Here is a 26,059-nt window from a genome sequence, read left to right on the forward strand (position 1 = left end):
ATGGATGTCAAAACGATCATCCCAGTCAAATTCAACACGATAAATGCCTGATGTTGAGTCAAGAAGAAAAATTGGACGAGTATCTGGACGAAGCTTGGAGTCTCATCTCGGACAAAGACGTGTTGCACCAGTGGTATAAAGACTTGCGTGAACATTCTTGTCCACCATTAACCACTCAAGAGATCCATCGTATCGAAGCTCTCCTGAATCAGAGTGAGGAGACGAAACGAAGAAACGGTTATTTGTCAGACATTTTCAAGCAAAAAGTCAGGATCGAATTGACGACTTATTATTACCTGTGAAGAAGAAAATAACATGGATACCTGGGAACTTTATTACCTTTTGAACCACAGTTCGTATACGGCTTCTTGGAATCCTGTCGTCTGTGCTAAAGATGAACTCCCTCATCGCAAACCTAAAGACCATCAAGCTTACGTGATCAACACGGACGACAGTCATCTCCCAGGAACCCACTGGGTAGTAGTTTACTTTCCTCAAGAAGGATGTGTGGAATATTTCGATTCGTATGGATTGCCCCCTTTGGAAGACGATATCATCGACTTTATGAGAAGAAATGCTCAGACCACCCGATTCAATAATGTGAAATTACAAGGCACAGATTCCTTGGTGTGTGGACAGTACTGTGTGTATTTTCTGCATCATCGCAGCCTGGGCTATTCCTTAGAACATTTAGTGACTCATTTTGATCCTCGTTCTTCTACTAGAAACGATGTGAAAGTAGATCGATGGTTTTGTGACCATTATGCTTATCTTTTGTCTCAAGCTAGGAAACGTAGTGTCCATCAATGGCCTAATGATTTCCAACAGTGGAAATCACAATTTCATTCACAACGTTGTCAGCCCTGTTTAAAGTAGACTGTCAATTGAGAAAAAAATGTTTGTGATTTGAAAAAATTGTTTGATGTTATCATGTTGGATTATTGTTAAAAATGTTAGAGTTGTTGTTTAGTGTTAAGTGATTTTTGAATAAAAAATGTTGTGCTTTGAAAAAAAAATGCCTTTGTCTTTTGTTTAGCTATAAGAATGTTTGATTGATACTCTTTAACTTCTTACTATCCCTCTCATGACACTCATTGAACGTTGCGTCTCGAAAACCGTGGGGATGTTTTCCTTCACGTCCGCGCTTTGACTTTAAGAACCGGTGTTGTTTCCAGTCTAACCATCCATTGTCGACTCATCCTCCTACGAAGATGTGCTCCAAACTAGCTAAGCTCAACGAAGCCTACGTGAATTTGCATAGGGTCAGACACAGTCTGATACCGAAGCCAGAAGAAATAGAGAATGTGAGAATGTTAAAAGTCACTGAAGACCTGATAGAAGAGCTCTTCAGAGAAGAAATGAACAGAGAGAAAGAAGAATGGACAGAGAAGTACAGACTTCAGAGACAGCAGCAACAGCAGCAGCAACAACAACAACAACAACAACAGCAGCAGCAGTAACCTGAACCTGACAGAGGCTTTGTCGATTGTCGTATCGACACCAAAGAGTTCTTCTTCTCTTTCCGAAGAAGCAGACTTATCGCCAGAAAGTCTATCCTCAGAGGACATCGCATTCTTAGAAACTAAAAAAAGATTGCCATAGCAAACAAAAAAACAGCCATTTTAAGGGCTACCCTAATACTCTAGAAAAGAAATAACGATCAATTTGCCAATGTGTGTAGGTAGAGTAGTGTGAATATAAACACTAACTCTTTTTTAAAAAAAATGTGAGGGTATGTGTTTGTGTGTTTGTGTTTGTAAGTGCTCAAGTACGTTGGTATGGATAGTAGATTAAAATGATATCTTTTTTGGTGTTTGAGGTGTATATTTGGGGTTAGATTGGATTGTTTTGCGTATGTGGATAGTCTATTGAAGTGATTTATAAAAAAATTTAAAATAGTGATGGGTAACATAAAAAAGTGAGTGAGTGTTTCTTTTAGGTCCGCGCATTGTTTTTTTTTGGTCATGATCCAGGTAAGATCAATTTTATGTTTTTAGGGGGATGTTTTCCTTCACGTCCGCGCTTTCACTATAAATTGAAACTCGTTCGGCAGTCTAACTACCCTTGTTGATTGATCAACACCAAAAATGAACACGAGACTGTCTAAACTGTTGGAACTTCATGTGCATCTGGAATATGCCAGGCGCATATTAAATGAACTGGCCGCGGAAGCCATTGTGGAGGAGGGAAGGATAAGAGAGGAGGAGGAAAGAAGAAACAAAGAAGAGGAGAGAAGATACAAAGAAGAGGAGGAGAGAAGAAACAAAGAAGAGGAGGAGGAAAAAGAGAGAAGAAGAAATTTCAGAATCCCAGAAACCGAAAATTGGGATTCTGAAGCCACATATCCTGCCTCTGCTCTCTCCCCAAAAAAGGTAAAAAGTAACTGGGGGACAAGATGTGTATGCGGCGCCAGGCCTGGAAGGTGCCACCATTAACCAGGTGTCCATGAAGTTCCAAAAAAAAACAGCCCTTTTCAGGGCTACCCCAATACTCTAGAAAAGAAATAACGATCAATTTGCCAATGTGTGTGTAGGTAGAGTAGTGTGAATATAAACACTAACTCTTTTTTCAGAGTGGGAGTGTACGTATTTGTGTTTGTGTTTGTAACTGCTCATGTAAGTTTGTGTGAATGGTAGATTATGGATTTCTTTATTATTTATTAGCATATGTGAAGAGTATAGTTTGGGTTTTATTATATGAAATGAGAAAGTAGGGGGATGTTTTCCTTCACGTCTGCGCGTTGTTGGGTCATGATCTAGGTAAGATCAATTTTATGTTTTAGGGGGATGTTTTCCTTCACGTACGCGCTTTCACTATAAGAACCCATAGTATTCGTCGTTCAAACCATTCTACAAAGAAGATGGCTTCTAACCAAATTGACAAAATGCAAACATTGCAAGACGTTTTAGACAATTTAGGAATGATGGAGCAGATGTTAATAAGACTCGTTGAAGACCACTATTCCTATAGTCCCCATCGTGTAAAGATGGCAATTAATAACTTAAGAAAGGTAAAGGACATGATAAGTGGTGTCATGAAAGAGATAAAGGAGGAGAAGGAGGATGAAGAGGATAGGATAAGAATACGCAAATGGAACGAAAAAATTGAAAAAGAAGAAGAAAATGAGAAGAGGAAGAAAGAAGAGGAGGAAGAGAAGAAGAAAGAAGAGGAGGAGAAAAAAAAAAGAAAGAAAAGAAGAGAAAGAGTGTAGGAGATAAAATAAGAAGTTGGTGGAGAAAAAGAAGAAATTAGAAGCAGAAGAAGAAAACCCAAAGGCCCTTTTCAGGGCCAGCCATATTTCTCGAAAAGAAATAGCCTTTCAATTGCCTACCCTTTTTTAAAAAAAAATTTTAAAAAAAAAAAAAAAAATCCCAAAAGCCCAAACTCTATTCCCCATGTTAATTTCCCTTGTCGCTAGACAGACCCACACTATAGTTCCATGTTAAATTCCCCTTGTCGCTAGAGTGGCCCACGATTTTTCTCCATGTTAAATTTCCGTTGTCGCTAGAGTGGCCCAGGGGGGTCTGTAATGCTAATTCCCATTGTCGCTAGGGTGGCCCTATTCACTACTTCTGTATGTTCTCTTCCTTCCGTCTTCACCAAATATATTTGTTGCTGTTGTATTAGGTTTAACATCGTTTCTCTGTGCAAGTTAGGCTATCCATGGCGGCCGGTATAAATGGTGGATGAAGAGCCTGGGAAAAAACCAGGATGAACTGCCGACCCACGGGAAGCTACTGGCAAGCTTTATCACATACACATATTGGCGGAGCGCGAGAATTGAACACACTTAATAGAGATGAGAGGAACGTGTCCGGTTAATGGCGAGCGCGTTTGATCATTCGCCCCTCAGGGCCCTTCAAATGTATTCGTATATCATTATTCGTCTGTATCACTATCACTCTAATCGTCTGTTTGTCCGTGTTTCTCTAGTCAAAAAATCTATTCCGTGTTCAGATACTATTCTGTTGATACATGTAATACTCCACGGCAGTTTGCTTTCTCTTTATATGCGTTTCCCAATTCTATACCATAAACATGAGCGCCCGCAGCATAGGTCAAGGGGGGTCACGTGACCCCCTAAATCACACACACACACACACACACACACACACACACACACACACATATATATATATATATATATATATATATATATATATATATATATATATATATATATATATATATATATATATATATATATATATATATATATATATATATATTCCGACAAGTTTAATCATGCAAATGAAGGTGAAAATATATCACAAGATTCTGTTCAAAACGCTTAGTAAATATTAGTTTTAGTTTCAGACTGCTTACGCACGGAACTACGCAACTAACTCTCCTGGCCGTGACTGATTGAACCCCCAGCCCCACCCTGCAAAAAATCCTGCAGGCGCCCCATATAATAAATGCGGCTAGATAAATTTTAACTCAGGTGGGGGTAGGGGCGAATTAATGGAGGAATCTATGATGTGAAGGAAAATTGTTATTTTTCATCATGTGAACTTGCGAACATATGCTAACCATTATATATATATATATATATATATATATATATATATATATATATATATATATATATATATATATATATATATATATATATATCACCTATTTCATCTATATTGTATACATAATGAAAAAAAGTAATTTCTATTTGGTAATAAACGCTCCGACATTTGATTAATGCATATTTCCTGTTACAAATATTAATATTTTCTCCATTTTAGGTCAAGAAAAATGCCACGTTCCGAATGTTCCTGTTTGCTTTCATTGGTCATTTTATCGGCAGCATTTAATTCTGGTGCGTAATATCATTTTTATTTGTATTATTTTAATTTTCTCTTGTAAATGAATCTGATATTTTCATCACCTCTTGCTGGTGCATTCCTAGCTGTTCCAGTCTTTTGACAAACTATTTTATTTCCCAATAAGTTTGTAAATACATTGTAGATGACGTAGTCTCTCATTCAAATGATATTGGATCATCCGAGTATATACCTAAATTTTATGCGAAATTAGTTCACTTGGGGAATACAGATAAAGTTGTGTTTATTTAAAGATAAAGGTCTCTGTTTTTGAAGATAAAGGTCTGTTTGTTTGAAGATAAAGGTGTGTTTGTTTAAAATCAAATGTGTGTTTGTTTAAAAATTAATGTCTGTTTAAAAATTAATAATGCAATTGGAGACACAAGGAAACACACAAACTTCATTTGTAAGGTAAACATATATAGGTTCCAAAAGACACACATATGCACACCAAAATAACTGAAGCATATTGTTGTCGGAATAGCAAGCAAATAAAACGAAGTAGTTTTTATATGTGAACTCGTTTACAGAATTGATTTGGTTTGTATCTGTAATTCTATGGTTATTTTTGGATTTAATTCGCAATACTGTAGGTTCCTGTTCTCATTTCACATTGTATTATAGGGACATATATTATTTGTTCAATGTTACAAAGCTTATAGCTTTTCTGTTCTTTATTTTAAGAGCATAGACTCGTAACAGTCATATTGTGGACAAAGTTATCAATATAAAATCGTTTCGTAAACACCACTGTCCAGAATACTGAACGCCAAAAGTAAATACGTCATTAATTACCGACATATTAACGACAAAAGTAAATACGTCATTAATTACCGACATATTAACCTTCTCATTAGATTAGGCATCAACCGTCTTATTCAATCCCTAATACATTCTTAAGAAAAAACTGCAGCTAATAATTTCAAAACGTATTTCAGAATAAGAACAATCGAGAATAATTGACTATTTGGTTAACTGTTGGGGGTATTTAGAAAAGGGTAGAAATATGAGCATGTTCAAGCCAGATGAAATATTGTACAATACTAGAACGAAAAACAGATGATGACTTGTCAGAAGAAACACCAGAAGAGTCTAACTCACCAAGATAATATATGGTCCATGTACATTAAAGATATACAAACATCGTATGCATTATTCTGGAAGAAAGCTCATGAAACAAAACTTAAAAATAAAACGTTCCTGTTGTTACCACAGCCACGCGCTGGCTACTGTTGAAAGGTTCGTCCGTTTATCTAATGTCGCTGGTGGCCCGAAATAAAATATATGATGTTCACTTCACGCATGAATAAGAAATTCAACTCAGTTGTATATGATCATCATCATCTATCGGAACACTTAGTTTGTTTGTGGTAAAACATACAAACATACGTACCAATATCACTGGGTAATGTTCTATTTAATATTTAATTTTGAATTGCTTTTATTCATTACCTGGATTGTTCCATTGAGTGGGTGAGTAAAGTAAGGTATCTTGTGCCTCCACTCATTATGTAACTGCCATAAAATATGTTAAATCAGTAGAATTTCTTATAACAGTCTGAACATCCGCAATACAATTTAGTAGAAGTCCAAATTACCCCCAGAGCTGAAGTTGTTGATGTGCCTGTTGTAGCTTGTATAATCCTTGTATAAAATGTGTTTATAAATTTGAAAACGACACCTCCTGACACATCAACCATACTAACTTACTCTAATTTGACAAAATAAGAAATAGATGCCCTACACTGACTGAAAAGTAGAACATATATCATAATTAAACATGCAGTTAAGGGTTCCGCTGTGGTCGCTATGAATAGGGAAGACTACATCAGTGAAGCAAGTAGACAAGTATGTGGCGCTAGGTTCTACCAAAATACTAGACCATGATCCAACACTAGAGTATGCAAAAAAACCATCACTAATATTATTGACGAAGAGTACCAAATCGGACACATAGGCCAGCAAACGAAATGCTACTTAAGCCCAGAAAACCCAAGAGCAGGTAGATTTTATCTTCTACCTAAAATTCACAAACAAGGAAACCCGGTCTGACATATTATCTCTGGTAACGGTCATCCCACAGAAAGGATATCAGCATATTTGGATCATTTTCTGAGACCACATCTACACAAATTACCATCATATCTTCAGGACACAAGAGATTACCTCATAAGAAGCAAAGCAGGCGAACCATTACTGCCAGATACATATATTGTTTCCTTAGACGTTACATCTTTGTCTACTAACATACCGCACAACGAAGGGATACAGGCGTTTTGAGAAGCATGGGAAGCAAGAACTGTAGACAATCCACCCATGCACTTCCTTGTCCAATTCATGGAGCTTGTCCTAAAACTCAATAACTTTGAACTTAATGAAGAAAACTATCTCCAAATCAATGGAACCGCAATGGGTACAAATATAACCCCTTCGTATGCTAATAATTTTATGGGAAATCTGGAGGGTCTACTTTTAACATCTGTTTACCTTACACCATACCAGTTGGTACGCTTTATCAATGAAATAGAAATGAAGTGGCAGCATAGAAGAGAAAGTTTGGATGATTTCATATCAAAGGCAAACAACATCCATACTTCAACAAATTCACGTCAGAAGTCTCCCACTCAAACCACGTTTTCCTGGAGACAGCAATCAAACTTGTGGTAAACATACTCCATGCAGACATATACTCGAAACCAATCAGCAAACACCAGTATCTACTCCCAGCTAGCTGTCATCCAAAACGCTCCATTAGGAACATCCTATATAGCCAGGCAGTGAGGAATCGCAGAATTCGCTCCGACGACGAATTAAACTTTCATAAAAATGTCTGAAGAGCTATCTAAACATTTAATTTACCGAAGCAACGACAAAGACCTGATTGTAGAGGCAGCCCAAAGAGTAAAACAAACAAAGCACGACCTACTAAAATATGGAAAGAAGTAAAGGCTGATAGGAGACCATTTTTCCTGACCTGCCATCCAGACAACCCCAAAGTAGGTAAACTCATCGGGAAACATTGGGCTATCGTGGATTCGTCGGACTAACTAAAGTTAATCCTCCCAAACAAACCTGTAGTAGCCTACCGGAGACTAAAAACCTCAAGGACGTCGTAGTCAGGAAAACTCTAACGCCAATCACTAATCAAGACCACCCTAGTCAATCTGGCCCCTGTGGCCGTAAAATGTGCAAAACCTGTCAACATATGATAGAGACCAGGACATTTTCTAGCACAGTGAGTAGAGAAGAACTAAACCTACATGGTCCTTACAGAACGTATGTCGGAGAAACTGAAAAGCTACACAAAAGGATCAACCTTCATAGATCGGATTGGATGACATAGAATCTGTACATAAGTCCAGTCGCAGAACACGTCTCCTTCCCTGGCCACACTTTCAGTGATACAACACTTATTGCAATTGCTCACAACTCCAAGTGGAGTTCCGAAACTAGGAAAGAAAAGGAATCTTACTTGATACGCTGTCTTAGAACATTGCAACCATGCGGTTTAAACCAAGAAGACTAGAAAAAGACAACCGTGCACAAATAATATTATATTTTGCAGCAGATACATTTTCTTTTAAATAATTCTCTAAATTTGCCTAATAGCCTATAATTACTATTATAACAATGAAATATCCGGGATATAATTTGCGCGCACATACATTTACGTAAAACAAAATACGTCGTTAGTGTGTTAGTAATTTAAATTTATTTATATTTACATAAAATAACAGAGACCGTTAGAGTGTTAGTTATTTCATCGATTTCTTGGTCAATACAAATATTTTCCAGCATCCGCAACAAGTTGAAATAAACTAGTTGAATCACAATAAATATAAAGGTTGAATTCCTGTAGAAACAGTCATTTAAAGTTTTGCAAACACAAAGGTTTTGTTTATTTGTCTTGTCTATGTTTTGCTTTTGCCTTTGTAAAAGACTCATTAAGAATAGAAAGCGATCAGGCTAGTTATATACTACTTTTGCACTTTTCGTTGTCAGTTTATTGCATATATATATATATGTAATGTATGTGTGTGTGTGTGTGTGTGTGTGTGTGTGTGTGTGTTATTTCAATTTTTCATGAAATAAAACAATTTAACTGTACAGGATTGACAATTATTAACACTGGAATAAAATAAACAAATCGTTAACTGACACTCATATAAAGGTACATTTTATTTGTGATGATGCAGGATAAAGAGCCTGACTGTTATGATGATAACGGTACATGTACCGTGTACTTTATGAGGTCAAAGGTTATGTTATCCTGCCTTTTATATAACGCGTACGTCGTCTATAAGCACGTTCTTGTTGTTTTCTAAATTTCGTGACATGGATAAACATATCTTGCAAACACAAGTCCGGAAGATGTATGGAAGAATTTATAGGAAATGTACCATTACTGTCAGCAGTGGAGTATTAACGTACCACCAGTTCTTGTGAATAACATGTAAGCTATGTATAGGAAGCGTACGAGTGAACGGCATAGAAGAAGCTGCCTAAAGGAGTCATTACTGACGTATAAGAAAATCGCTAGTCTGGAAAGAGGACAATATATAAAAATCGATATCATTAGGCGACAGACAGCAAATGAGCATATTGAAAACAATGAGTTTTCAAGTTTCATGAAAAACTTAAATCTTTCACAATTTGTACGGCCTGTCTTTTGGATGAAGAATATGTTGTAAAATGAAACATGTCATTTATTGTCAGTAATATTGATGTTATAACCGTTGTTGGCCACGATAAATACTGTGCCTAATTTCCCTGAATGTCAACGCTCTTTGATAAAATTAGAACTGTAACGAGTCTATGCTTTTAAAGAAAGTAACAGAGAAGAGTGAAAACAAGCTTTGTAAAATGTAAGAAATAATTTATTTCCCTAGAATACAAAGTGAAAATGAGAAAAAAGAACTTACGATATTGCGAATTAAATTCAAATATAATTCAAGAATGAAAGACACAGGTCCTAGAAACAAAAAGTCCTGAATAAATCTCGATTCATGTCCCGAATAGATTTAAAATTGAAGGCTATAACGTGTCTGTTATGGCCTACGAAGTGCTGATGTGTCAGTAGTCTCTTGTTGAATCGCAGAACTATTATTCCAGGTTTGAATTCAGTATAAATTCAGTTAAATCCAGTGAATGTCTTTATCCTAGAATTTTGTCGGAGCACCTTTGTATTTCCAGATAAAATAATCCCTTGAATTCAATAATCTGAAGAAATTAAAATTCAACCCAAACTGGTCACAACATAATACAACTTAAAGTGCCAGATATTAAAGCAGGACTGGTGAAATCCTCGCAGTCGCAAGATAATATAATTCTCTGCTTGACCTCAGGTCACAATTAGCATGTTCTCAAAACATCCATAACCTAATGGAAAATAATCTTCTAGAATGATCTAATGAGCCTTGTTTATTACAACACAATAGCTAATTAACTAAGAAATCTCCAAAACCCTGACCCGGATCAACATATTTACTCCTTCTTTATTTACATGAATAATAATCCTGATAATAAGATCATAGACATGGAGAATAATGAAGCTATTATTAGTTGTTTACTCAAATGAAATAAAAAGAATTCAATCAAGTAAAGAAGAAATTAACTCAATTTGGACAAGATCAAGTCCAGCAAACAATGTTGTATTTCAATAACATGTAATGATATAACAAAATTAAAACTAATAGACAAACATTTAAATTAAATATACATAACAAGAACACACTAATGAACACGACATTGGGTGTATTGATTTTTCAGATAGAAAAAAAAATACTTGTAGAAACGTGTATGGTTTCGCTACTACGAGGCATCTAAAATGGACTGGTATATTAATTAAGGCTGTACATCGTGCTGTGCTACATGCCTGCGGTATTATGCCCCAGTGCTAGACATCACTATAAACCTGCCACACTGCAGACATCGAAGCGATATGGGTGAAAAATCGTTAAAGCTACATGACAAATCCAGAGACACATACAGTTAAGGTCGTCATTTTATATACCAAATAACATTGTATTGTTTCTGGATATTTAAACGCTGCTATTTCAGCAATCATATATCTATTGCAAATATATATATATATATATATATATATATATATATATATATATATATATATACATAAGCCCTGATATTTCCTATGGATATACTATCACACAAACGCTTTTGATATATATGATAACTGTCTACTCACTACCATTGGCCACTTCTTAAATGCATATTAAAATATTTGCTTCAAATAAGTCTAAATTAGCACTTCAATAACTCTTATGCTTCGACTTAAACACAATTAGAACACACACACACACACACACACACACACACACACACACACACATATATATATATATATATATATATATATATATATATATATATATATATATATGAATATTAGATCTTGGGAAAGCACATAAAAACGAATACATGTATTTCTTTAGCTGATGAAACAGTATGAAAACTTATTGGCTACCAGTCTCCTAAGAATACTCATTCAAGCAATAATGAATTAAAACATGTGATTTGACATCATTTAGGCCAATGATCACGACAAGACAGTTTTCATTTTAAACAAATACAGATTTCTCGGCAGCACCAATCAATATTTGGGAAATTTTGTAATTTTTTTCGAAAGTTTGAAGAATTTCGAAGATTTTGTTCTGTAAAAGATTATGTCACTAAAATGTAGTTCTAAATAGATTTCGGTAAAATTCAGTATATCATTGTTATTTTGGTTTCACATGAAATGCGCAACAATGGATGCATTTATTTATAGTATTCCGACTTGCTCTTCAATGCACACAATTCTGTATCATTATAATAAACACATAACAAAACTATCAGTTTGGTTCATTAAAATATGCAAAAAGACTTCATTGCCAATCAGAGTTGATTTTTTTAAAAGTTGATTAAGCTGATAATGACGAAGACGATGTAATGCTGAACAGCGGTCACTGGTGGGCAAGAAGAGATCGTGCAGGACAGTTGATGAAAAATAATGGGAACAAATCATTCGGCATTCTTAATATTGTATTTTTAGAAATCATTAGCATAATGCTCGTACAAAAACTCTACTGCCCCATGACAAATACAAAGAAAAAATTAAGCTTCTTCATACGCTTGTGAATTTAGCTGTTTTAAAATTAGTTTAGATTAGGATGGTGGAATTTGAAATGGTTTCAGTCCTATATTTATTCCTGTAAAAAGTCATAAGGCCAATAACGCTTATTGTAGCTATTGTCGAACGCCATTCAATTTAACATTTATTCGTGATAAAATGATGCAATGTAGATTCTTTAATTCTGTAAAAAGTAATCGCAGGTACGTAGAGTTGGTAATTTAACAATGCTTTTGCTCTCTGAGGCTTGCCTTTTGCTGCAAGGAAAGCTTCTGAGCCTATGCAACGTTATATATATATATATATATATATATATATATATATATATATATATATATATATATATATATATATATATATATATATAATTTATGCTTCAGCAGCTGTTGGTGTGTCCATGTATATTACTCCATCACCCATGGTAGTGAGTCCCAGTTCGGAAACTGATGCTCCAATATTAGAATTACAGTGTTCCAGTGGTGGAACAAGCAATATATCAGGTGTCTATACTCTGGCTATCTTAAGGAGAAGATCCACAGACATAGAATATACCCGTGTTGTACAACTTGGCGTTTATGGAGTGAAACTAGACCCAAACGCACCAGCGGATATATCAGCCAAATCGCTAAATGTCACCGGGGGTCTTGAAGGAACCCCTTCAACATCAGGTAGATTGATACTTAATATGGATGGAAGGGGTATGACATGCAATGACCAAGCAGAGTTCAAATGTGAAATGACATACGAAGATACCAGAGCTTCCGGTACGGCAACTGTTTCTGCACATAGTTACCTGACAGTTATAGGTAAGTAGTCCAACATATTTCATACAATGCGACTTTATTATGAATTTGAAATCTGGTATATCTATGCATTTATATTGAATCACCATAGTTGAATGGAGAAGGTACTAAATAACATTAAGATTTGTATACTAGTCACAAAACAATAAACGAGATTCACATGAACTTTATTAAGGAAAGTTTTACCATGTGTATGATATAACATAAATCTGCGGGAAAAAATATGTGTGCTGCAAAGTACAAGAAAACGTGGTTTATTCTAAGTCATAATGCTGTTTGGAATTGTCCTGAATAATTGGCTATCTTGAAAATTGACAATGACATAAAACAGTGTACATTGACGGAAAAGATCCACCAAAGCGTTAAATGTAATATCCCTAAGATATTAATTATATTCTTTTATCAATTTCCAAATTAGTCACAGATGGTGAAAAAGAGTGTTTTTTTAGTAGTTTTTCTGATAATGCAGAGTATTGCATTGGTAGTAGAATATGTCAAAGGCTATATGCAAGTTATGTTCTATGTAATAATATCGATGACCAATGTCTTCTTCTTTCGTTACATTTCATGAAATTAAAGACGCATTGCAGTTATTTTTAAATCACACACATAGTGCTTAAGTACTTCTTCGAATTTTTTACTGCTTCCATATGCAGCTTCTTACACGGATGTCGTACATATTTTTCGAAACGTATCAACTTAGAATGAATCGTTTTTATATTCTTAGATTAACAATCCGGATTGTTGTTTCTTTTGAAATCTTTGAGATTTAGCATTGCTCAAAATAGTATTGAGGGCTTTCTTTTCTTGACCTTTGCTTCCTTTTCTCTGCATTCTAGCAGATTTACATATGAAAGTATATTGATCTTAAATACCTTAATATTTCATAATTACAGAACGGTTTGGTATTTTAGTTACAAACGTAAGCTAACATTTAAAATCAGCAGCTGGGTCAACAACATTCAGAGTACTGGCATTTTAAATTTAATGAAGATTCAGGTGAAGAATAACACCAACAAGCGCTTAATTAAGCACGATACAATGAAACGTGACGAACCTTAAGACTTAAACTACAAGCGTTTGAATACTTAAAACTGATACCGAATTGGTTACTGTATTTAAACGTTTTATTATTGACTATTTATCTCGATTTGCTTTTTTGCAGCTGCTCCCAAAGACGCTGAAATAACAGATGCTTTCTTGGAAACTGGTGGCAATCCGACACAACTGAACAACGACAGTGGACTTAATGTGGATACAAGAATTATGTACAAATGCACCGCTAATATTGGAAGTGATCCAAATATTGCAATCGTATGGGAAAAGTCATCACTGATAGGAACATGCGCTGAGTTTGTCACTTACAATCCAATTGTATCAACTGATATTGTACAGGATTCAGTAACACAAAGAAATTGTTCCTTCAGTCGGACCTCTAGTATGTACTACAATATGACACCTTTCGATGATATCGGCGTCGCATTCCGCTGTAAAGTGCGTGATTTCATAGGTGGCCAGTGGTATGAATCGATATCAGCTCATCGCAAGACGTATACAGGTAAGGGATTCATTTTTTGTTCTAGATAAAAAACGATATTTATTTGAATAGCATTTAAGTTTTTTTTTTAAAGTAAATATTTTAATATGCATTTATTATTCTCTGCATTGGTAATATCTTAACAATGCTTAATTCTTCTCAGAGATGAGTAAATGTTTTTTCTTCGGAAAATCGCTTTGTTCGGGGCCTAGAGTTTTCCTTATAGTGTAGAGGGTTTGCTTAGAGACTTTCGTTATGGGCCTCCAAAGAGAATCATAATAGAGAAAGAAGATACATCAGAAAACAGTTATACTGTTATTTATATTTAATTTGTATTTGTTAGTTTTTCTCCATGATTTTCTGATGTGTTTTAATTGTATTTTGGACTTGACCTGGTCCAAAATCAATTTCATTGTCTACCTGACCAGTAACCTTTATTTTGGTAGCCAAATAATACATAGCAAATATTTATATAAGAGTGAGGTTTGAATATTATGATCATTATCAATAAAAAATAAACATGTTTATTTAAGTAAGGGTCTAGGCTTTAGGAATTCCCTTAAAGAATAACTTATTGTAAAGGATGTTTACCACATTCCTTATTATAATTTTAGTAACAGGTTATATCTGCTGAACAGTCCAAAATGTTCCAGAATGGGTAATTTCACTAAATCGACAGAATAGTATCAGGAAATGCTAACTGAGACTTAGGTCAATTAGAGGTGATGCAGATCTTACTTGACAAATTACACAGTCCTTCAAAAACATCTGAAGCAGAAATAATGTATTGTTGTGTTAAATTTTTTGTGGGGCTGGAATTATTCATTGAAATTATCATTCTCTTGAATTACTCAGTACTATTCTTGTACGGAAACATGAACTTGGAATTATAGTATATTCGAACAAGAACATTTTGGATTATATTAATGTGATTCACCATAAGGCTGTTGCTACATATCCAGATCAGAGCTACTAAAGGCACATCAATATATCCAGTGATGTGTCTTATTTAGAACAGCACTGGAATTTAATTATAACTTTGTTCAAAATGACTGTTATTAGCACTTTTTGGACTATTTGGGATTTAATTCGCATTACTGTTAGTTCTTTTCCATTTTTCACTTTGTATTCTAGGGCAATTAATTATTTGTTGAAGTTTACAAAACCTGTTGGTTTTCGCTCCTTTCTGTTATTTAGTTTAAGACCAAAGAAAGGTAATAATGCTGTTTCTATAGGCAACACTACACGGGTAGAGGACACTAATTCAAAAACACTGTTGCTTACTCCATTAAGCAATTGAGTCAGAATGATTCAGTTGTGACAGGTCTAAATGTTCCAACTTGAAGAAGCATAAATTTCGATTTTGTTTTGCTTCGATCACTTAGCTTCATCAATATCTGGACAACTGCAGAAGAGTATGACGCTTTCTTCAACATATGATACAAAGGAATGGCGTAAATATATTACCAGTCTTTTAATTTTAGAGCGTTGAAGATATGTAACTAAATATCTTTTATAAACATAAGAAAGACAACATGTATTTGATTAATATGATTGTATAGACTATTTTCCAAAGTTGACAATGCGTTAATTGACTAGTATAGTTCATGATATTATTCTTAGCACAGTGCCAACAGTTTACACCTTACTGTACTAATCAACGCACATAAAGTACTTGTTATAATTTGGGCGCCGTTTGTAAAGCACTATTGGTGAATAGAGTAAAATAAACATCTTATTTCAGCTGGACTTGAATATACTAGCTCAATATTGCTAAGGCGATTCAAATCATATTACTTTTCCATTGAAGACATTATAAATAGAATGTCTCTTGAAAATAAATAGTTGCTGAATTAACAAATGGTAATTTAAATAAGGTTTCACGCACTTTTTTGCAATTTCAGTGCGTAGTCCAGCCAACACCAGTTCCGCCAGTACCATTTCCTCACTCTTAGGTAAGTCTAATAATATCATCTGGACAATAATGCAGAAAAGAAAACACGCTTCTTGAATATTCCAGGAAAATAAATAGTCAATGTTCATTTGCAAACAAAGTAAGAAGAAAAATCAGTCATCTTATGAAAGTGAAATGGCTGCTTCTTACAATTCATTGTATTCGGTAAATTGCATTTGATCCATTTATTACTTTTATTCCAGACTTCTATATAAAAGTTAATTATGTCGAAAAATAAGACATTACATAATACTGCCATTTTGAGTCAGGAATAAACCTCCAATATTTCTGCACAAATGTATCGTATATTCAGAATGTTCAGTTAATTGTACAGGCTGATTTTATACCCAACGTAGCACAAAACAACATAGCCAGGAACAATATTGGTAGATCTGGAAAACATTTCATAAACGTACAGGGAAACACATGCTATTGCTAAATGCATGACTCAGTGGAGGTGAGTCATTGAACAATTTTCCCAGAAGCCTCTACAGTTATGGCGCTCCTGCACCTTCCGGTTGATACAGATCCAATTTTCCAGTTCACTACCATCATGCACCGAATAAAGTTTGAGACTGAACCTATACTAAATCTTGAAGTGTCTTTTTGCAGTTATGATATGGTAAATTGCACACATGCCTTTCATCCAGTTATATGATATTCACATAGGTGGATTTATAACTTATTAATTATTTTTTTTCAAAGTTATCAAGGACATCGGAACTTGATGTTATTGTTGGCTTCTCATGGCTTAAACATGTCTAATCATTTTCACAAACGGTCGCCTCTACAATGTCTAGCTCTGCATGATTTTGTAGTATTCACGTATGAGCACATGTTTGCTTTGTCTAATTAATTTTATCTGGTATTATGTGATCATACTGTATAGCACGTTAAAACTATCCCGAAATAGCGAGTCATTAAATTTCAGCAGAGAAACAAAAGAGATGTAGATCACTCTAAATTGTGGTTGCTAGTCAGGGAGAACTTTCCAGTTGATAGATATTGGCTTGTTATATTACCAAGTGGCCTAGTTTGAAGCACTGATTTCATTAGTTGAATGTCTCTAGTTCAAAAGGTGACATGATAATAGGGAATACAAGCTAGTCATAGATGTACATGTGTGAACTTTATACAGTGTTGCTTTTCAACATTACTGCATTAGTTTCAGATCTTGTGAAAGTTCTGAAGGAAGCTATTAAGACCAACAAGTTATTTTTACCTTGCACTCAGAGGAATGCATACGTATTTCCATTAGTGGATTGTTTCGTTTCTGACACAGAGAGCAAATACTGTTAATATTTATCAATGGTAAACGCCATGATGGATACGAAAAAGAGATTGTTAGGAAGGGGTCATTCATTTATTGATTGAATGGTACAATGTATGGAGGAAATAAATGATGCCTCCCTCCAAAAACGTATTAGGTTTTGAGGATTTCTTGTCATTAGAGATATATTATATCATCTTCAAAGCAATGAAGAGGACGTTGTCGTATTAAATGCAGGTCATATGTTAAATTCAATGATGTTGTTTTCAAAACGAAAGTTCTTCGTTTTGGGTTTGATTATTTATTCACTAATACTATATATTTTGCCACGTAATTTTATGTATATTAGGAATTCTACTTTCCAATTTCACTTTCATTATCCTGTTCCGCTTACTTTCTGAGTCACGCATTCCTGTTAGCAGTCAATTGAGGAACGACATTTGTTTCCCTGATCTATGCATTTGAGACTACTCGTTCTGAAATACATTTCGTTACAACTTGAAAAAGTCTTGCGGAGGAAGTAGTATCCGCCCTCTTTCAAACGAAGGAATAAATGTAAACGGATATGGTGAAATCATGTCTTTTTCTTGTTATACACCGTTATACATTAATATAGGTATATTTTAGTAGTTATGAAGAAAGAAGAAAAGGTGTTTAATACTTATACTCATCAAAGTCAATGGTAATTAACATCAGCCCTATTTTGCATGCGAAATAAAATTCTATAAGCTACCTGTCCAATACTCTGCACCTCTGGCAGGGTTTCTGTTTGATTGACTATTTTTAGACCTTAGAAGTCGCAAGCTAACACAATTTCAGTGAAAAATGCATTTTGAGATTGTATCACTTAGATGAGGTACAAGATTTTGTAAAACAGCTCAAAACAAAAATGGGCCTTGAATATGATTGTTTAATCTTTTCATCACTATAAAAGATATAGACACAAAAAAATCCAAGCTATTCGCCCTGTATGTAGCATACATTTTCATGCAGTGTGCAGCTATCTTCTGCAAATAAGGTACTGAAACTTGCAACTTATGCAGTTGACGAACACTTGGTTGATTGATATACTGTAAGAATTTGCATTCTAATATTCATTTTTTAAAATTTTTATTTAATTATTTTATATTTTATTTTTCTTCCTTTTTTGTGTACCTATTTATTGATTGTAATCAGATGTTTTATTATTATATCATCCAATTGTCTATGGAAGGAAATAAAGATGATGATGTATTCCGTTTATTTCAGCTTGTTAAGTGCATAAAATTAAATACAATTAGGATATATACATGACAAATTTGCCAGTAAGGATAAGCAAATAAATCTGGAATTTCCCTCCTAATACGGTATATCATATTTGCATAATTAGAATGTAATCTGTTTTGCAATGAAAATCAGATTATAATCTAAAAACAATTAATATGCAGTATTACTAAACAGTTGTTCACTAATGAACAGCACGTGCTCATACCGATGTTGTTGTTGTTGTTTTTGTTGTAGAGGTTAACGCCATTTTTCAGCACACGATAGGCTATACATGACGGCCAGTATTAATGGTGGAGGAAGAACCACCGACCCACGAGAAGCTACTGGCAAGTTCTCACATACCCACATTGGCTGAATCCGAGACTCGAACCCACGCAGACAGGTGAGATTGCAGTGATCCGTAACGGAGAGCGCTTTAGAACACTCGGCCACTCGGGACCCCTGCTCATACAGAACAATTTATACTGACCAATCCATCCAAATAAATTATTAAGAACATAGGAAGAATCTATAGCATGCTCTCAATAGTGAAAGAGTAATCCCATTCGATATTGTGTTAGCTTGAGTTATTTTAAAATCACGTTAGAAAAGAATTTTCAAATTGCAGAAGTGTGCCTGTAATATCTCATATAATGTTACCCGGATGTAGCAAGTGAGTATATGTTCGTTATATACTGAAATACTGTCCTTGAACTTGTAGAACATACCTACAAAAATGGAAGATATGTAATTTTACAAAAATATACCTACATGAACCCTGTTTATTACCAAGCGGTCATATTCTGTGCCAGTTCAGACTTATGTTTAACAGTTTTAAATTTCTGCTTTAACAGCTGATGGTATTTCCATGTATGTTACTCCATCACCCATGGTGGTGGGTTCCAGCTCAGCAAGTACGGTGCAGAGATTACAATTAACGTGTTCTGGTGGTAGAACAAGCAATATAGTAAGTGTCCACGGCCTTGCAATCTCAAGAAGAAAATTTACTGAAACAAAATATACCGGTCTTGCACAAATAAATGCTTCTGAAGGTAGTAAACTAGACCCAAGCATACCAGAGGACATATTGGCAAAGTTGCTAAATATCAGCGGGGAACTTGTGGGAAACCCTCCAACCTCAGGAAAATTGATATTAACTATGGATGTACGAGGACTGTCCTGCATTGACCAGGCAGATTTCAGATGTGAAATGACCTACAAAGCTATAGGTGCTTCTGATGCAGCAAGTGATTATGCACATAATCACTTTACAGTTATTAGTAAGTAGTATAGAATGTTTGCGAAAATACGACATTATCACGTGATTGACGTTTACGCACTTACATGGAAACTAGTAATCGCTAACTTTGAATGGATGCCGTAATAAATGACATAAAGGTTTATATACTGGTCACAAAACTAACAACACGGTTCACAAAGGCTTTGTTGAAGACAACATTAACATATATCTGATGTAATATGAATCTGTAGAATAGATATGTGTTCTGCAAAATGCAAAAAAAAAAAAAAGGTTTGTTCTCCCGAGTCATGGTGCAGTTGGGTTGGGTTTTTCTTTAATAATTGGTTATCTTGGATATTTATACTGTTATAAAAAGTATACATTGAGGGAAACATTCTTCAGAATGTTAAATTGACGTACGTATGATAGTAGTGCTACTCTTTTTCTGATTTGATTTCTATAGTAGTAACAGATGGTGGGGAAAATATGTCTTTTGATGATACGTTAACTGTTAATGTAGCACAGAACACTATAATATTGTCAAGGCTTTCCTTAACTTCTCGGCAATGTACGTAATACGTAACCAATTTTAATGATATTAGTGATATCCATCTTTTCTTTCTGTTTTTATAATCCATGGGCATAATTTTTCACTATTATTATTCACATACATTTAGGTAGATAAAACATTCTGTCTAAAAGTAAGAATGATTACACGTCGCTTATTTTTGTACAGAATGGCGAACATTTCTATCAATAATTGGCAAACTAGAGAGTCCATGTTTAACCTTCATCTTGTAATATTTTAAGTCTCAAAATTATATTGCTCTTTTTTCGAAATTAGGCTTAATAAATATACTGAGATAGATACACCTTGTATGCATTATACGAGTATTACTCGCAACATTTCATATCCCTATTATAAACGTATGATTATATCAAATTAGTATGGTATTCCACAAATTCACGGGTATATATGTTAGTTAAAACAAGCGTTCATAGATAAGTTGCAACAGCATTAAGGTACAGGTACTTCAAGGGTAGAAAAGATCAAGTTTCACTTAAATGAGAGCCAGAATTCAACCCTCGCGTCTCTTGATTCAAGACATGACTTTAGAGAATTCTATTGCAAACGTTTGATAATGGATTACTTAAAACTGATGCATAACTCGTTATTTTTCTTAGAGCTTTTTTTGACTGACTAGTTAACAGTGTGTATTGTTTTCGCAGCTGTTCCTACGGACGTTGAAATAACAGATGCCTTTTATGAAAAAGATGGCACTCTGATCCAACTAACCAATACCAGTCAACTTCATACTGGCACCAAAATCATGTACAAATGTGCTGCTAAGATTGGAAGTGATCCAAATGTTGTAATCATGTGGGAAAAGTCATCCTTGAAGGGACCATCCACCGAGTTTATTGCATACACTCCCACTGTATCATCGGATATTGTACAGGACCCAGTGACACAAAATAATTGTTCCTTCAGCCGGACATCTAGTATGAACTACCACTTGACAAGCTCGGATGCTGAAGGCATCACATTCCGTTGCAAAGTGCAGGCGTACCTAGGTGGAAAGTTGTATGAATCGATATCATCTCATCAAAGGACACACACAGGTAAGAATGAATCTCTTGTTCTAAATTAGCATTAGTATGTATTTGCATTGAATTATATATGGCTCTATGTACGTTTGTTCTGGTCTGTGCTCTGGTAATATCTAAGGAAGAGATAATTTCTCTTGCAGCTTCGTAATTACACGTGGTATTTACATTTTGATTTGAACATACATAAATGTCAATGCAAGAAATGTGCAACTTTTAGGTACACTATGTTATGTTTTGCGTTATACTGTGCATACGCACTTATTCAGTGCACTGAAACAAATTTCATGTCACATAGGTACGAGAAATTTAGCTCACATTTTTCTGACTTCGGCTTGTCGATTCGGTGATACTTTTTGGCTCTATTGCATACAACAACCAGTCCTAAAATATATATCTTTAAAACGGATAAAAATCGAAAGTTTGTTGAATTTTCATTAGGTGCGGTTGGAAGGCTGGTGTTACTTGAATGGTGGTGGTGGTGTTGGTGGGTAGTCAGAAATTGATAAACTCCATGATAACGGACATTTTACTAAACCGGTTTATCCGGCCTCGAAAGATATATATCTGCTGATCGTTATGGAGATTTATGATGATAGTGGATGCCATTAACGATTCAATTAGTACATCCTTGATTACAGCATTGCCCGAGAGCCGTTAATGCCAGCTTAATCCTCCCTTACATTCTGTCAAAGCAGATTTTTAGTATGCCAAGAACGCTTGTGTCACCATTTGTTAGTGGTTATTCGGAAATCACGGCGTTTATAGTTTTGATTCTTCTTTATGAAAGTAATATCTGATACACAATTCTCAGTATAGGCACTCTTTGGTGTTGAAAAGCGCAAAGTTGAGCTTGGAGATTCTAGTTCAGTATTAACGTTTGTTGGTGTGACTCCAAGAGGGGATAATCATTGGTGTGACTCCAAAGGGGGATAATCAAAGATTTATTCAAGGTGCATGATAAAGTTATATGTATACAATGTTGGTGTTGAAACAACGCCTAATTGGAATACAGAAAATTTTAATGTACATATCACGCAGAAAGTGTGAGAAACTGAACCATTCGTGATACAGATGGACTGTTTTTCAGTGGCATATATATACTTTTCCATTTACATTCATGATACTTTCAAGAGATATCAGAAATAGCGGACTTAAATATAACATTAGTACAGAAAGGTAGTACGGTCAAATATTTGAGAAGCAAATTACGAAAATTCTTTCACAAACATTTTATGAAAATTAATTTATAATGAAATGACGTAGGATGGGGTATGCAAAACATATCTCGACCCAGTTAATGCAAACAAAACATAATGTGGATAAGTTAGGTCTCGGTGCTAAAATCTTCCTAATATGGATGCCTGTCAATCTAAGAGAGTAGATGGGTTAAACCAATTCCATCGTTTAATTATCTCAAGGTATACAAGTTTTATATGACAAAAGTATCAATGATATCACAGTATAAGGATGTAAGTATGTATGTAATCTAATGTAATTATAACTTTATTAGCAAAACTTTTTAAAAAAATTATGAAACACACTTGCATATCATTGTATATGATATAATTGTAGAATTTATCATAAGACATTTAGTTTTGCAAGTGGCTAATGACACATATATATAATTTCGTCAAAACAAGACTTTTATCAGGTTCATCTGTCACTTTGCTTTATAAGAATCCAATGATCAAATAAAATACAATATCTATTTAGCAACAGCATCAAAGGTAATGATATTACCAGACACACATGACAACGTTTCCGAATCTGAGAGGCATTATATATACATATATGTAAACACATTAAAAACACCAAAGAAAGCGCGAAACCCTTTTACCAATGATGAGGTCGCGAAAGTATCCTACTCCTTTAAATCTACTCTTTCTCTAAATAAGCTCCATGGTTATGATCTAACTTTATTCACGGCAATAAGATTATTTCCTAAGCCAGTGATCACACTTTATGGTCTTTAGAACACCATATAAAATATTAATGAAACGTAAACGAACTCATATGTGTATCGATGTTACGTAGATTGTTTTCATAACAATAGTTTATAAAGTTCATTTACTTAGGAAAATTGTAACGCTAATTTTCTAGTAATGACTCTGTACTGTAAGGGGATTCACGTTTTGTTTTCAAAAGTCCATTTATTCATATGTTTCAAGGTAGAGTATTTATGTATAGCACAAGTAAACATCACGTGATCCAACAACATAATAACGTAATGGAATGGAGGACTAGGGGTTCTTAAAACAAGACTTACTGACTTGCTGTAGCCACACTAAACCACGGGACCCTTGTTTACTTGTTGCGCTGCATCAGTCATTCAAAGAATATATATATATATATATATATATATATATATATATATATATATATATATATATATATATATATATATATGTAAACAGATTTACTTTAAAACATTCAAGGGTTTAGTTTATTTACGTTCCTATGTATTTAAACACATACACAACACACCTGATTAATAGCTAAATTGGAATAGACCATACTGATTTCTAGTCATCGAAATTGCGTCTTTTGAGTATGAATCTTCTTGTCTTTGAAAAGATTTGGTGCAGCTCGAAAAGAATTTTCATAAGCGACCCCATTACCAGCCTGACTTTCTCATTTGCTGGAGAGTTTGGTAGAAAAACCACAAAATATACATTTGATTTATGGATTTGTATACAAAATGAACGTCCTTATTTTTTGTTGTTGTTGCTTGCACAAATATTATTGACAGATATATTGCACGATCGTTTTAGAATCTGTTGTTTGAATCATCAATATCTCACGGGGAATATGGATTATGTGTGGCATTTTTAAAGCTTTTGAAGGCAACGTACCTTAGCATCAATTATATGAACATAACCTTATATGTTTTACTAAGAGTAGGTGAAGAAGATATTATATACGTTATTAAACTGATATAAATAAACCAGGAAATTCTACTCGTGCCTCTGATGATTAGGTCAAATTTGGTGGCCAATTAGAGTAAAGTGTTCACTGTTACAGATCACTACAATATAATATCTCTCTGCGTGGGTTCCAGTCTCAAGGTTGGCTAATGTGGATATGTGCGATACGTTGTCACTAGCTTTCCGTGGGTAAGTGGATCTTCCCGGGGTTTTCTCTGGGGCTTCCTCTACTAGCTAACTGTCTGCTGTGTATAGCCTCGCTTGTGCAGAAAATGGCCTTAAACCCCAAACCAAGAAGAAATTTGTCAAAAATGTTCCTGCTAAACGTTGAATTTATGCGCTTATGAAGACAATGTATAATGGGTGGAATTTAGAAAAGGTCAGATATGAACTGTAAATTGAAAACAGTTTTATGGAAATGACGTAGCAGCATACCCACGGAGAGACAATGACGTTTACCCAATGTAACACTTCTGTATTTTATGTTAAAGATGATTTTTTGTCGTTCAGTTGTCCAAGTTCCTCGTGACTAATGACTTGCATCTCATTAATAGTGATCCTTATTTAATTAGAGGTTACATATTTGTAAGCATAATGTCCAAGGATGCATCTTACTCAATCCATTCTTTGTCTATTGACGCGTTTGTGTCCTAAGAATATAAATTCAAGAAAATATTTGTTACTGTCTATATTACGCAATGTCGGCAGGGTGCTAAGATTTTGAGAGGTGGAAATGATAAATATCGAAGAGAAATAATACGCTTACATGTTTCGTAAGACCTATTTAAATAATTACCCAGTTTCTACAATATCTGGACAATGCAGAATTGTTGCAGCGTATGCAACAGAGAGGTGGTGCAATGATATTACAATTTTATTTTAATTTTGAGAGCTTTGGAACCAATCTCTAAAGCAAAAGACACATAATAAAATATATTGTATTAATATAAGAAAGACGCACATTTTATTAATCGCATCCAATTTGTTATGAGCACCAAAGATACTTTTCCAAATGGGACTATGCATTAAACAAATATATAATTGTTTATGCTATTTCGGTGAATGCAAAGACAACAGCTTACTGATCACTTGACTTGTCAACATATTTGAGCTAATATTTATATTGTTTTGCATCGATGCTAAAATTATATTGGTGAATAATGGTGTGAGATGAACTTATGGTAATATGGAGTTGAATACAAGAAAATTCAAAGTATAATAATTTTTATCCTTGAAGGGATTATCTCTTGAAATAAAAAGTTATAAATGAACAAACTGTAGTTTCAATTTGAATTTATGTAAGACCTTTGTATTTTCAGTGTCTGTTTCAAAGAGTACAAGTTCAGCGCCCACCATAACTTTAATCACAGGTACGTCTAACGTAATCCTTTTGGTACTAATGCAAAGGTATCACTATTCTGTACATTAATATAAATTCAACTATATGATATTCACTTCACTTGCAAAAAAGTAGAAAAGTAAACGTCAAATATCAGTGAAATTCATGCCTCATACAAACTATTTTATTT

General features: G+C 34.5%; 1 protein-coding gene and 1 pseudogene across 3 annotated transcripts in view; both read left to right on the plus strand.

Moving 5' to 3' along the window:
• Positions 1–26,059, plus strand: part of LOC149791979 (uncharacterized) — a 77,353-nt gene that overhangs the window by 44,009 nt on the left and 7,285 nt on the right. The window contains exons 2-9 of one of the 3 annotated variants that reach the window (XR_016423462.1): positions 4,740–4,813; positions 12,327–12,752; positions 13,915–14,307; positions 16,191–16,241; positions 19,610–20,035; positions 21,226–21,618; positions 24,628–24,719; positions 25,850–25,900. Coding sequence is in view for 2 of the 3 variants with exons in the window: in XM_089970482.1 (XP_089826608.1) it covers positions 4,750–4,813; positions 12,327–12,752; positions 13,915–14,307; positions 16,191–16,241; positions 19,610–20,035; positions 21,226–21,618; positions 25,850–25,900 (1,804 nt within the window). In the remaining variant the exon portion in view is untranslated. The remainder of the gene's footprint in view (positions 1–4,739; positions 4,814–12,326; positions 12,753–13,914; positions 14,308–16,190; positions 16,242–19,609; positions 20,036–21,225; positions 21,619–24,627; positions 24,720–25,849; positions 25,901–26,059) is intronic. The other 2 variants (XM_089970482.1, XM_089970484.1) reach the window with 2 other exon arrangements.
• On the plus strand, positions 6,627–7,484 carry LOC149791980 (uncharacterized; annotated as a pseudogene).

This window comes from Sinohyriopsis cumingii, chromosome 9, assembly GCF_028554795.1.
Source record: "Sinohyriopsis cumingii isolate HCF-2022 chromosome 9, ASM2855479v2, whole genome shotgun sequence".
NCBI lineage: Eukaryota > Metazoa > Mollusca > Bivalvia > Unionida > Unionidae > Sinohyriopsis > Sinohyriopsis cumingii.